We start from the raw sequence: 13638 nt of genomic DNA on the forward strand, positions 1-13638 counted from the left end.
TGATATAATGAACTTTGTTTTTTAACAGTGCAGAGTCAGTATATCGTTATATTGCTTCTGTTCTCTGGTTTCAAAATAGGTTGTGCAAGAAAAGAAGTCATTCCTGAAAAGTGAGATTAAGGCAGTAAACAGAACAGGTTGAAGCTTTTCCAAGTGAACTACCAATGTCCCCAGATTCATTGGAAGTACTTATTCAATGATTTATTTACAGTAAAGTCTTTTGCAAAAACAACACACACTATGACAACCCCCTCCAAAAAAAAAAAAAAAAAAAAAAGACCCTTAGAGGAAATCAGTGCCATGCTCTTCTAATTGTTCATTGAGTGCAAGCATTTTGGCTTCCCATCTGGAATGATTGCCCCTGTCCTCCTCCTCAGGTCTTGAGGGAACCCTAGAGGAGTAACAGGGGAGGGGAAACAAAATAGGGGGAAAACATCCAACTTACAACTACACTCCACCTTTACAACATGTGTGCTACTGACTCTCAAACTTCGGGATTGTCGGAATAATATGCAACAAAAAATTAATCAATTTGCATCATGCAACTCAAATTGGGTCCACTAGACCCAGACTTTTAAAACAATGTGGACTAAAGTCACTTCTGGGGCCCCTTCGGGATTAGGGGCGCGAAAGCTCAAGATTCATTAGTTTCATAGTAAATCCACCCCTGGCAACACCCCTCATTGCTGGGACAGAGGGGTGTCACAGTACAGAGCAACTGGAGGGGCACAAGTTCCCAACTCTTGTTTTAAAAAAATTGAAGCTGAAGCCATTTTAAGCTTTCAAGATCCAAAGTTTTGTAAACTGCTTCTGCTATTAGGCTAATATCTTATGATGCCCCAAGGTGGAAAAACTAGTAGTGTTTATAGTGAGAGGCTATGAAAGGAAAGTGCTGGAGAGACATAGATCATAATTCTGAACAGGGTGACCAAGACCCTTCTGTCAGTGTAATTATCACTGATCTAAATATGGAATATTTATCTATCTTGGTGACAGGTTTAATAGAGACGTGTTCATAAGAGTATCGAATGACACCTGTGTCATTGAAATGTTGGAAGGTGTCAAAATCGTTCAGTGTGCTTGAAAGCTTAGCTTGTGTTGGAGAGATGTAAAGTGCTCGTTTATAAGATTGTCCTGTAGGTAGATTGCTGGAAACCACAGGGAAGGAGATTGCTGTTGCACTCAGTTCCTGCTTGTGTGCTTCCCACAGGCATCTAGCCAGCCACTGTGAGAACAGGACGCTGGCCTAGATGAGGGTGGGGAGGAAAAGGTGGATGGAGAAGATTATGAGGAAAAGAATAAGATGGCAGCAAAAATATATTAGTGTGATGCACCTCTGTTTCAGTTGCTTGCAGCAAACCAACATGTTGAATCCCAAAACCGGGGTGTGCCTCTTCCTGTTTGTGCTCCCTTGCGAGTCACGTGAACCACACAAGATCACAGAGCCTAAAAGACGAGCATTTTTCAGGGCTGTGCTCTCGTGGTGCCCAAAAACGTGCATTTGGGGCACATCACTTTTTTCAAGGTGAGATCTCGCCTGCGAAATCTCGTGAACAAATCTATATGTACCTCTGTAGTAACTTTGCTAGGGTGTGCAGGAAAGAATATATATAAATATCTTGGGATCTTGAATTAGACAATAGTCTGAAAAATATAGAAAGGCAGGATAAATTTTATTTAGTAAAAATTGTTTTAATAAATAAATACATTTCTGTTAAGAGGAAATGTTATCTGAGGACAGGTTCAGATAACTATAATGGACTTAAGATAACTGTGGCAGGAAAAAAATAATTGGCCACACAGCCTTCTAGATCTTGTAAGGTTATAGTTCAGGTATATATTGTTTTTCTGCCTAAAAATTATACCCTTAGCTCAGACTTCATCCTCCTCTAATAACATTAAATGTGCCAAAGTAAACTTAATTTTGCATGTTTAATGGCTGCACAATTTTGAATGAACAGTGATTTTGTGATTAAATATCCTTCTTGTGTTAGTAGATGTTTTAAGCATCTGTTTTAATACAGCTGTTGATGAAACTCTCTAGGTTTTAGTGGAAGTTGTTACAAAGCACATTTAATGGAAAATTAAAGACTAAATCCAGTTATGAATTATGTACAATGATCATAAGAACCAAAGGTTAATGGCATGTAGCCTGACTCTGCTTTTTGTGGAAACTGATTTGCAAAGCTGATTTTAAATTATGATGGTGAATAATAAGTGTGCGCTAATGAACTGTCTGTTTATAGAATGCTAATCAGTTACATGGCATTTACTACCTTCTGAAAACTCCAGGAGCTTCAAAAACTGGTTTTAAGCTCAAGAGTACATTATGACCTTTAGATAACATGCTGCTCTGCGTGGCTTAACATTTTATTAGGTACACTTGTGGAGATGGTGATGCAGTAATGAGATCCCATTGGAAAAGTAGTGTTCTAAGAAAATGGTAATAGCTAGGCATTTTCTTTTACTCAGAAGTAAGTTCCTTGTGTTTTGTGGGATTCTGTGGAAAAGCAGGAAATTTGTCAATAACATGGAACTTCTTTTTGTGATATGTGATGGCTCATTCACACATGCAGTAAGTTTGGAATCAGCTCACAATTGTGGGACAGAAGTAGCTTACCATTGCTTCTGCTAGGACAAATCAATTTTCAGTGATCTTTCCTTCCTCATTGTATAAACCAGGTATGGGGACTCTTTGGCCCTGAAGATGTTGCTGAATTACAGCTCCCTTCAGCCATAGCAAATGCGGCTGATGGCCAGGGATTGTGCGAGTTGCAGTTCAGCAACATCTTCAGGGCCAAAGGATCTCCACACCTGGTACAGAATCATTAGTGTTGCCTTCTTGGATCTCTGCATTGAGGCCAGAACTGCAAAATGAGCTGTTGAATGTGAGGCATTTTCACCCTCCTCAGTATAAACATATTGCAGGTGTTAAGAAGATTCTATTCCATGGAACAAGTTTGGCTTGGTCGGGGGGGGGGGATTATTAAATTCAGTGGTACCTCTGGTTACAAACTTAATTCATTCTGGATGTCCATTCTTAACCTGATGTACCACTTTAGCTAATGGGGCCTCCCGCTGGTGCCGGGCGATTTCTGTTCTCATCCTGAGGTCTTAACCTCAGATACTACTTCCAGGTTAGCGGAGTCTGTAACCGGAAGTGTTTGTGACCCGAGGTGTTTGTAACCTGAGGTACCACTGTATGCAGTCATTTCTATTTAACATCCTGATAAAGACTGAATGTACTCTCTGTAATTTGCATACTCAAGCTATTACTGCTGTTCTCACTTTCTTCTATGGAGCTGATTATGATTATCAACAATGTATAAGACATGAAGTATGAGACTGCTCCTCCATGAAAGCCCTCATTGAGTTGGGTGTTCTTAAAAAAACCCATGACCCTTGTGCATGCTATAAATAAATATTATATCATTTACGGAGCCAAATACACTGTGGCTGAAACTTCCAGCAAAATCATCACAATATTGTTATTAGATTTACTACCCATTCTTCACCAAAAGGTCCCAGGGTGGGTTACAGCAAAATAAATACAGTATTAAAAACAGTTGCACACAAATTACAGTAACAGCTAGAGTGAAGGTGCCAGACATGCTTCTGTGGGGAGGGGCTTCCACAGAAAATGCCACTTCCTAGGTCACCCCCCTGCCCAATGTCTGAGGGCAATGCAACTACCAAGAGAGCCCCTTCTGCTGGTTGATGTGGCAGGATGTGGGCCAGGTATCTCACTCATGCTTAGCTGTCATTCTGTTTTGTACTTAGTGTAGCGTGCTGTACCTTGATTTGTAATCAGACATTCTCTACTAATATATTAATATCTTTTGTGATGTATGTAGATAGTCCTCCAGGCTAAGAAGTTGTCAGGACAGAGTGCCTCACAGATGATTTCAACTGTTTGCTACTTATTGTTTGTCTCATTGAGTCTGCAGAGTAGAAAACATATCTTTTAAATAGAACTTGCTTTAGCTTAAGAGCATGGGCAAGAGAAAGGTGTTGACAGTACTTTCCTGTCACTTCAGGGAGTCTGAATAAATTCCACCTTAGAGCTGAAATTAATACAGGCTTCTTGAATTTCACCTTTCCAGCAAAGGGGTTTATCTAGACTTCACTTTAGTGGTGAAGGGAGCACTCATTACACACCTGGTGATAATGTGCAACATTTTGCCTAAGGTCTGCGGCAAACACTGCCAAGAGCTGGAACTGACATTGAAAAACATTGAAAACATTTCCCCCCTCACTCCTGCAGAAGTAGTTTAGAGCAACCCCTTTGCCCTGGAAGTGAAATTGACATTGGAGGCAATAAAACTGAGAGGTTGCAGAGATGAGGAGAAATCGTGTCAATTTCATTTTTCCTTTTCCCCATCTTTGAAGTCCTTGTAATACAATTCTCAGAGCCTTAGCAGATGCTACACACCCAGTTTTTTCCTTCTGTCCTTTCTGCTGCTACTGAGCGATTGTTTTTTTCTCATGGAAACAGGAGCATTCCTTCAGTCCCTAGGGAAACAAGACAAATGAAGATGTTAAAATGTGAAATACTGTACTTTACTGAATAAAAAAAAAAAAATGCAATGAATTGTGTAACATAATAATTAAATTCACTAATACTACCACTAATAATAATAACCAGCGTGGTGTAGTGGTTAAGAGCGGTAGTCTCATAATCTGGGGAACCGGCTTCGCGTCTCCGCTCCTCCACATGCAGCTGCTGGGTGACCTTGGGCCAGTCACACTTCTCTGAAGTCTCTCAGCCCCACTCACCCCACAGAGTGTTTGTTGTGGGGGAGGAAGAGAAAGGAGAATGTTAGCCGCTTTGAGACTCCTTAAAAAGGGAGTGAAAGGTGGGATATCAAATCCAAACTCTAATAATAATAATTTGATTGTTTATACCCTGCCCATCTAGCTGGGTTTCCCCAGCCACTCCTTAGTATGTTTTATTATTATTTAAAGTATTGCAACGCAATGATGTAGCTTCAGGATCATAACAGTGGATGACTTCACCACTATTCTATTAGCATAATTGTGACAGACATCTTCACTGGAGGTCAGGGATATGCTGAGAAACGGGAAGTAAAATCAGGTCAAAATAAGACATATTTGCCAGGAAAGGGGGTGGGAACAGAATAACACATTTGGAAAGAAAATATAAATTTATAAATGCGAAGTCACACCAGGTGGGTCTGTGCAGAATGCATACATAATGACTTAGATCCCAGGGACTGCACAAGGGGTGGTGGAATTCACTGATTTCTGGTGACTTCTCCCTCCTGCTGCAGCCTCCTACTTAACATGCATTATGTTTCAGAATAGCCTCCCAATTTTCAGGAGTAGATTTTCATGAGGCACAGCAGGCTGCAGGGGCAAGGAGGAGATGGAAAAGTCCATTCTGTGAATGGGTCTCTACTCACAAAGTGAACATTCACTAACTGTAATGCAGGTGAATGAATATGTGTTGTGTCTCACAAGCATGTTGAATTCCAAATGAACATCTTACAACTAGTAGGACTCTTATCCTTAATAGCTTTGACTGCATATGTATTCAGAATAGGTTTCCTCCTTTTCTTTTAAGAAGTAACATCTGACCAGAGCCTGAGGGCTACATTTGACAAGACAATGGGAATTTTGTGATCCGTAGATTACATTGTTGGTGAAAGGGGAGTTCAGCCATGTAAGAATATTCTTTCTCACTCCCAAAAGCTGAAACCTGATGACTCTTGTCGTTGCTGAAGTTAGTGCTTCATAGCACGCAGAGAAAGGTGCTCAATATCTTTCAAATTACCTGCTGTGCCAGATGGCTAATAGTAAAATATGCATGCTTGATGTCAGCTGAGCCAGAATAATCTTGTTTGTGATTTCAGGTTGACACCCATATCCATGCTGCTGCCTGTATGAACCAGAAACATTTGCTGAGGTTCATTAAACACACATACCAAACAGAGCCAAACAGGATAGTGGGAGAGAAAAAAGGCAAGAAGTTAACTTTAAAGCAGGTGTTTGAAAATCTCAACATGGATCCCTATGACCTCACTGTAGACTCACTAGATGTCCATGCGGTAAGTACATTTTGACCAGTAGATGAAATTGAATACGGAGATCAGGATTTTGTACTTGAGCCATGTATGGAGGGAGAAGATTACTCTCTTGGCTTTTGTGATATATATTTTTTGTTACTTAAAGAATGCTTTAGTTAAGAATATATATTGACATTTTGATATTTTACAACTAGATGTAAATAAATATATTGCAATAAAATGACTTAATATGTGAGTTGTTAAAAACTGATACTCAGTTTATTGAATACACATTTCCCTTCTTATCTCAGGATCGCCAGACATTTCATCGATTTGATAAATTCAACTCCAAATATAATCCAGTTGGTGCAAGTGAGCTGAGGGACTTGTACTTGAAAACAGAGAACTATATTGGTGGTGAATATTTTGCTCGTATGGTGAAGGTAGGAGGCTTTTGAATCCTTTCAGTCACTGTGCCTCTTAGTGTCTTGTAAAAACACTTGTAATATGAAATATACTAATTGCAGCGTATGCTGCTGAGCTAAGGAGGTGCTGAATCCTGAAAGCAACTGAACTCCACATAGAACACAAGATGTCTTGTGTGACAGACATGTACCGTACTTTTCTCTCTATAACACGCAGATTTTTTCTCCTAAAAAGTAAGGGGAAATGTCTGTGCGTGTTATTGAGCGAATGTGTGGTCCCTGGAGCCGACCCTCCTGAGCGCAGAGGCAAAAATCAGGCAAAAATCCAATCATGCGTCAGGGAGAAGGGAGCTCCGTAAGAGAGGAAGCTGTTGCTTTCCTGCATTCTGCCTCAGGGTCTTACTGCCCACCCTCTTCTGTTTTGGTTGCTATTTGCTCAAACGGAACAAAGAGCAGGCAAATCCCCTCCCCTCCAGGCAACCCCTCCCCTCCAGGCAAGCAGAGGGGAAAGGAAAGGATCGTCCTTCCTTGTAATTCCTCTCCGTGCTCCGGTGCTGCTGTGTTTTAGGGACTCGCAGGCAGCCGGAAAACATGCAGGTGGGAGAGAGAGAGAGGGCTGGCTTGGGTGTGTGTGTGTGTGGAAAACTTTTGCCTTCCTTTCCTCCCTCCCGTTAAACTCCTCTCCTGCATTCTTAGCCAGCTGCTTCTCTGCACACCCCTCTCGTGCTCCTTGTCCCTTCTGTGTTTTTCCTTCCCTCCCCACTTAAAACATGGTTACAAAGCACGGATCCACATGGATCCTCAGGATCTTTGCATTGGGTCACCCCAAATTCACCATCAGATCACATAGCATGTCCATGGCTACAGCCTGCACCAAAAAAATCATGCACCCACTGTTGCTTGGGGCCACAATGGTGCAAAAACGTGGTTACAAAGCACAGATCCACAGGGATTCTCAGGATTTTTGCATTGGGCTACCCCAAACTCACCATCAGATCACATGTCTGTGGCCACAGCATGAGGCACAAAAATGATACATCCACTGTTTCATTCAGAATTCCCCCCCCCTTGTTTTCCTCCTCTAAAAACGATGTGCGTGTTATGGTCAGGTGCGTGTTATAGAGCGAAAAATACGGTACATCTGTATAAGCTAGACGAGCTCTAAAGTTGCAAGGTTTTCTGCTCACCCTTTTTCACAGGAACTGTGGTATAGAGATGTGTGTGTGAAGTTAGGAATGTACTAAAGGGCTTTTCAAAGCTGGTAACTTTACTATTTTTTTCTGCAGTGCATCACAAAAAGGGTGTTTAAGAGGTGTACAAGTCCCATTCTTTGTGTGGTTTGGGGGCTGTTGTTTGAGCAAGTTAGAAAAAAATGTCAGTGGACATGAATAAATTTGTAAACATGCATCAGGGTTCTCTGGATCCTGCACAAATATATTGGGGGGGGGGGCTGCACAAAACATGGCTAACACTCTAGATCATTGATTTCAATGGACATATTTCCAAATTAAGATCTGTGTGTAAAGCTTTTGTGATTATGTGTTGCTCCTGGCAGAAATGTAATAATGGCTTGGTTTTGAATAGGAAGTTGCCCGTGAACTGGAAGAAAGTAAATACCAGTACACAGAACCTCGGCTGTCCATTTATGGACGTTCTCCAGATGAATGGCCAAATTTAGCTAAGTGGTTCATCAGGCACAAAGTTTACTCACCGCACATGCGTTGGATGATTCAGGTCCCTAGAATCTAGTAAGTATCTTTGTGTCATTGTTTTTTAGCCTTATGGGTGCACTTTTTCTCTATCTGAATAGTGTTTTTTTCCTTGCAAGCATTACTTCATCATGTAATTACTTTCTCAAAAATAATGAGGAAGTCTGATCTAATCTTCTCTCGTCTCCTGTTGTAATGCAAACAGCCTTGCCCCATGGCAGCTACCACAGTATCCTGTGTGAAGCAAAGAGGACAAAACTGGACAACTCAATTTCACCTTTTTCTATCAGTCGAAATACATGTTACCTTAAATCAAGTGGGGAAGCTGCAACCCTCAGCCTAATTTATGAGGAGAGGTGAAAAGGGGGTAGAACTGAGAATGGATGGAGTAATAGAATGTCAAGGGATGAGGGACTCACTGCACAGGGCCAGCCCTACCATTGCACAGTGAGGAAACTGCCTTGGGCAGTTAATTTTGAGTGTTATTACTGTATTTTTACTCCTGTAGAAGAAGTGCTGGTGGTATTTTCTGTCTTAGGCACCAAAACAACTTGACCCCCCTTGATTTGGGGTTTCATTTGCTATTCTGCCTTGGGTACCAAAATATACTGTAGTACCTCTGGTTACGTACTTAATTTGTTTCAGAGGTCCGTTCTTAACCTGAAACTGTTCTTAACCTGAAGCACCACTTTACCTAATGGGGCTTCCTGCTGCCGCTGCACGATTTCTGTTCTCATCCTGAAGCAAAGTTCTTAACCCGAGGTACTATTTCTGGGTTAGTGGAGTCTGTAACCTGAAGCGTATGTAACCCGAGGTACCACTGTATTGGGATGGCCCTAGGCCTGCACTTGATCAGTTCAGGCGCCTGATGAGCTATTTGTCCCTTTCCCTGTCAGCCACTTGGGTGGCGCTGGAAGCGGTGGAGAGAGAGAGGAATGGGGTATTTAAGAGAGGCAAAAGGGGGAGGCTCTAAATCAGCCCACCAGCAGTTCCTATTGGCATACAGTCTTTTACTGTACAGGAAAAAGTAGTTCCTCACCTCGTGCTTTGTTACATGGCTGCCCATCCCCCATTCTTTCTTTCATTAATGTTTAGGTAAAGAAAGGGACGCGGGTGGCGCTGTGGGTTAAACCACAGAGCCTAGGACTTGCCATTCAGAAGGTTGGCGGTTCAAATCCCTGTGACGGGGTGAGCTCCTGTTGTTCGGTCCTTGCTCCTACCAACCTAGCAGTTCGAAAGCACGTCAAAGTGCAAGTAAATAAATAGGTACCACTCTGGTGGGAAGGTAAATGGCATTTCCGTGCGCTGCTCTGGTTCGCCAGAAGGAGCTTAGTCATTCTGGCCACATGACCCGGAAGCTGTACGCCGGCTCCCTAGGCCAATAAAGCGAGATGAGCGCCGCAACCCCAGAGTCAGCCACGACTGGACCTAATGGTCAGGGGTCCCTTTACCTTTACTAAAGGAAGATACATGATGTGACATTGTATTTCTGTACAAGTGTTAGCTAGTTGAACAGAGTGAGGGGCAAGGTAGATAAATGTTGTCTTTGGTCACATCTTTTGTACACAGCTTTGAGGGTGTTATGGGTTTTTTTACAATCAAGCAGTGTATCACTTTTATGAAACCAACATCACATGTAAATATCACTGTTGTGTAAGCTGCAGATAAATGTTTAAAAGCCAAACAGCACATTGCCTTAAATGTGGGGCTGCTGCTACACCTCCCAAACTTCTTTTGGTACATTTTGCTGAAGTAGATGCAGCTTAGCTGGGTGGTGGCTGGGCTAAGCTTGTACTCTAGGTACGCTGAGCCTGTGCGCAATGGCCAGCACCACCCTGTTAATGATGCTGGCACTGTCTCTGATGTACATATATCAGGGCAGGACTGGCACCATTAACAGGGTAGGACTGGCCTGTATACACATGCTGGGAGCTTCTGCTTGGCTCCACAGCCTACCCTGCCAGGCTAGTACATGTTCGGAGGCCACAATGGCGCCCTTCAACCTTTGCTGGGTCTGCTTTTAAGGCTGAACTGAAAACATGTTTAAAATGATGTAAAATGTCAACTGCAATCCTCTGTAATTTTTGTGATTGTTTAATCAAAATGCACTTCAAACTAGCAATGGGAATTGGTCTACATATCAGACTAAATGCAAGCTGAAAAAATCAGATAAATAATTTTCATACAAGTCTTTTAGTGTGATAGGGAACTAAGGCTGGCATAGTTTTAACTGTAAATTTTGCATCTGCAAGTACGGTATCTAAGACATGGTTATTTGCTAGAGATTATGATGCATGGCCAACATGCATTGACAGGGGAGCTAAATAATGAGTCCACAAGGCACTTCAAGTCCCCATAAATCACATTACTCATTAGGAAGCAGGTTGCTATCATTAGTTTACTACTCAGCATAATGCAAACAAGTATGCATGCTGCATTAGTCACTCAAATTGAAGCTTTCATTAGGAGAGATTTCAGGACTGAATTTTGAGACAACATATTTTGTTTCGGGGCAGGTTTGTAGAGGAAACTAATTCTCATCAGGTAATTACTAGGTAATTTTATTGATTGATATTTGAGTTTAAATCTTCCTTGCTTATAATAAAGAATTAAAAATACGACAGGTCAGTTAAAGTATAAGCTGTGTGTGTGTACACACACACACACACACACACATATATACATGCACACATACTGTATGTAAACATTAAGGAGAATTTCAAGTTTAGTGGTTAATGTGCTTAACATCTGGCCATTGTGCACTTTCCCTGGGCCTTGTGGAGAATGTGCACATAATCTATCCATGAAGAGGGAATTGTGTACATAATATACATAATCCCCAACAGGCCTTGGGAAATATTGGCTGAATTTTGTACATTCTCCAGCCATTCTGCATAATCCCCACATGCTTTGGGGAATAGGCATATCTTAACTGCATTCTGTACATTTACCAGGCATTATACACATTCCTTGGTCAGTATACTTGGTCTCTAAGAATCATGCCTTTTTTCTAAGCAAATAAATCTTAAATAAATAAATAAATTTTAAATAAATATATATTTAAGATTCTTGTTTCTTTCAGTGATATTTTTAGGTCAAAAAAGATTCTGCCTAGCTTTGGCAAAATGCTAGAGAACATCTTCTTACCTCTGTTTGAGGCAACTATCAACCCATTGGAACATAAAGAGCTGCACCTCTTCCTTAAATATGTAAGTATGTAGGTGACCCTTCTTCAGGGCTGCATGTATCAAGTTGTTTTATGATCACACTGTATGCCTTCATTTTGTATTGAGTGTAGAATTAATTGTTCCAAAACCCATAACTTTTTGTTTTGTTCTCTCTCCCTGCGTCTAAAAGCAAGTTTCTCATCCTTAAAACTGCAATGTTTTGAAAATACTTGGTGGGATGAAAACTCAAAGAGCCACAGAGACAGGGGTCTGAGCAAGGCTCCTAGTGAACAGGGCACCCATGTTCTGCATACTGCTTTGGCCTGCCCCGGGGATAGCAAAAACAAAATAAATTATGCAAAATGAGCACAAGTTGCATAATTTATACAGGTTGCCAAATTCAGTTTCTTTCTTGGTGCAGAATTTCAGCTACTTCGGCACAAAGTTCTGGTTTTTCTTTTGTGAATGTCATTAAGGACACCTGCCCCTTCTCTGCCTTGCTCCAAAATCTCTCACCACTAAGTGCAAGAGCCACAGGCTCATATCACTAGGATTTGAGTGTGTTACTACTGTGTTTAGCCGTTTCCCCACAACTATGTGCCAGTCAGATGTTGGAATTCAGTTCAGTCCCCCATCCGCTGATTAGGTACCTGCAGTTGCCAAAGCTGCCACCGCCTGCTGATTGAGACTGTGTGCACATTTCCTAATACTGTGGTACCTTGGTTTGCAACCGTTTTGGATTACAACTATTTTGGATTACAACCACGTCAAACCTGGAAGTGCGTGTCCCTTTTTTTTGGATTACAACTCTTTTTGGGGGGGAGGCCCCATTGGCGAAAGCGCACCTTGGGTTACAACCTGTTTTGGTTTACAACCGGACCTCTGGAATGGATTATGGTTGTAAACCAAGGTACCACTGTACAGTAACAGCAACCTCTTATGCTCTTCTGGCGCAGCTCCCTCTGCTGGCGAAAACTTAAAAATGTTTCAAGTTTTATGATTCTACCATCTTTGGTGTGAACACTGACACATGAGTGTCACGGAGCTGTTGTGGGCCCTGTGGCTGTGAAAGAGGTGTTTGCTTCTAGAACATGCAGCTCTGCCTTGATTGGCTGGCCTGAATGTTCAGGGCCTCTCCTAGTGTGGCATGGAAAGTGCTGCTCTTATCCATGCGAAAGTTATATCAGATGCTGGAGACCTTACAGAAGGAGATTTACAAGTGTGACTTTCCCCTACTTCACTGCTGCCCCAGTTTCCAGGAGGATGCAACAGGCTTCTTCCATGAAAGTGATGTGAGAAGAAGGCACCCAGAAAAACAATCCTTGTGGCAGGTGAACTTAGGCAGTTTGTGAGGTCTGGTTGAGGTGGAGTTGCGGCAGGTGTCGACACCTGTATATTATTATTCATATGTTTGTTTGTTGCATTTCTATTGCACCTTTACCCCCATGGAGCTCAAGCCAGATTACATAGTTCTCTCGCTCCTCATTAATCCCCACAACTACCTTGTGAGGGAGATGGATTCGGGTAGGTAGCCATGTTGGTCTGACGCAGTTGATATATATATAATTGTCCAGTAGCACCTTAGAGACCACCTCAGTTTGTTCTTGGTATAAGCTTTTGTGTGCATGCTCACTTCTTCAGATACTTCTGTTTCAGTGTATCTGAAGAAGTGTGCATGCACACGAAAGCTTATACCAAGAACAAACTGAGTTGGTCTCTAAGGTGCTAGTGGACATTTTTCTTGTGAGGGAGGTTAGGCTGAGAGGTAATGACTGGCTCAAGGTCACCCAGCAAACTTCATAGCCAAGTGAGGAATTGAACCCTGGTCTCCCAAGTACTAGTCCAGCACTCTAACCACTGCCTTGCCACTGGCTCCACATGTAAAACTCCACTCTTCCTCCTTTCAGTAGGCAAGCCTTCCCCAACCTGGTGCTCTCTCCAGATGCTTCAAACTGCAATTCCCATCATCCCTGACCACTAGCCATCCTGGCTGGGGCTGATGAGAGTCCATCATCTGGAGAGCCACGTGTTCCACACCTCTTCTGGAGAGTCTGCAATGCTTTAGCGGTGCAATGGGTTTAAGGAAGACTGCAGTAGGGCTTTCTCATCACATACCCAAAGTGTTTTCTTGCTCAGCAGCCGTCAGTCTTGTGACGTGGGAGGATAATGACACCCTGGGCATGAAGAACATTCTATTAAAATTAATAGTACCCAGGTGCGGTGGGGACTCTATTTTTAGTAGCCATTTTCATTGACAGCAACATTTCTTTTGTAAACATGCACATTCTGCTCTGTAGAAATATTAACGACA

The 13638-nt window shown here is 42.1% G+C and overlaps 1 protein-coding gene and 1 long non-coding RNA gene across 5 annotated transcripts in view; one reads left to right on the forward strand and one right to left on the reverse strand.

The window, feature by feature from the left end:
- AMPD3 (adenosine monophosphate deaminase 3) overlaps positions 1-13638 on the forward strand; it is a 34316-nt gene that overhangs the window by 13609 nt on the left and 7069 nt on the right. For all 4 annotated transcript variants that reach the window (XM_083402624.1, XM_083402626.1, XM_083402625.1 and 1 more), the window contains exons 7-10: positions 5874-6068; positions 6338-6469; positions 8036-8199; positions 11243-11369. In XM_083402624.1, the coding sequence (XP_083258750.1) occupies positions 5874-6068; positions 6338-6469; positions 8036-8199; positions 11243-11369 (618 nt within the window). The remainder of the gene's footprint in view (positions 1-5873; positions 6069-6337; positions 6470-8035; positions 8200-11242; positions 11370-13638) is intronic.
- LOC310666223 lies at positions 69-4635 on the reverse strand. The gene is made up of 2 exons (XR_014505788.1): positions 4433-4635; positions 69-4126 (listed from the first exon to the last, which is right to left on the reverse strand). It is a non-coding gene; the product is annotated as an uncharacterized lncRNA (long non-coding RNA).

The sequence above is a fragment of the Podarcis tiliguerta genome (assembly GCF_965153285.1).
Source record: "Podarcis tiliguerta genome assembly, chromosome: 1".
Taxonomy (NCBI): domain Eukaryota; kingdom Metazoa; phylum Chordata; class Lepidosauria; order Squamata; family Lacertidae; genus Podarcis; species Podarcis tiliguerta.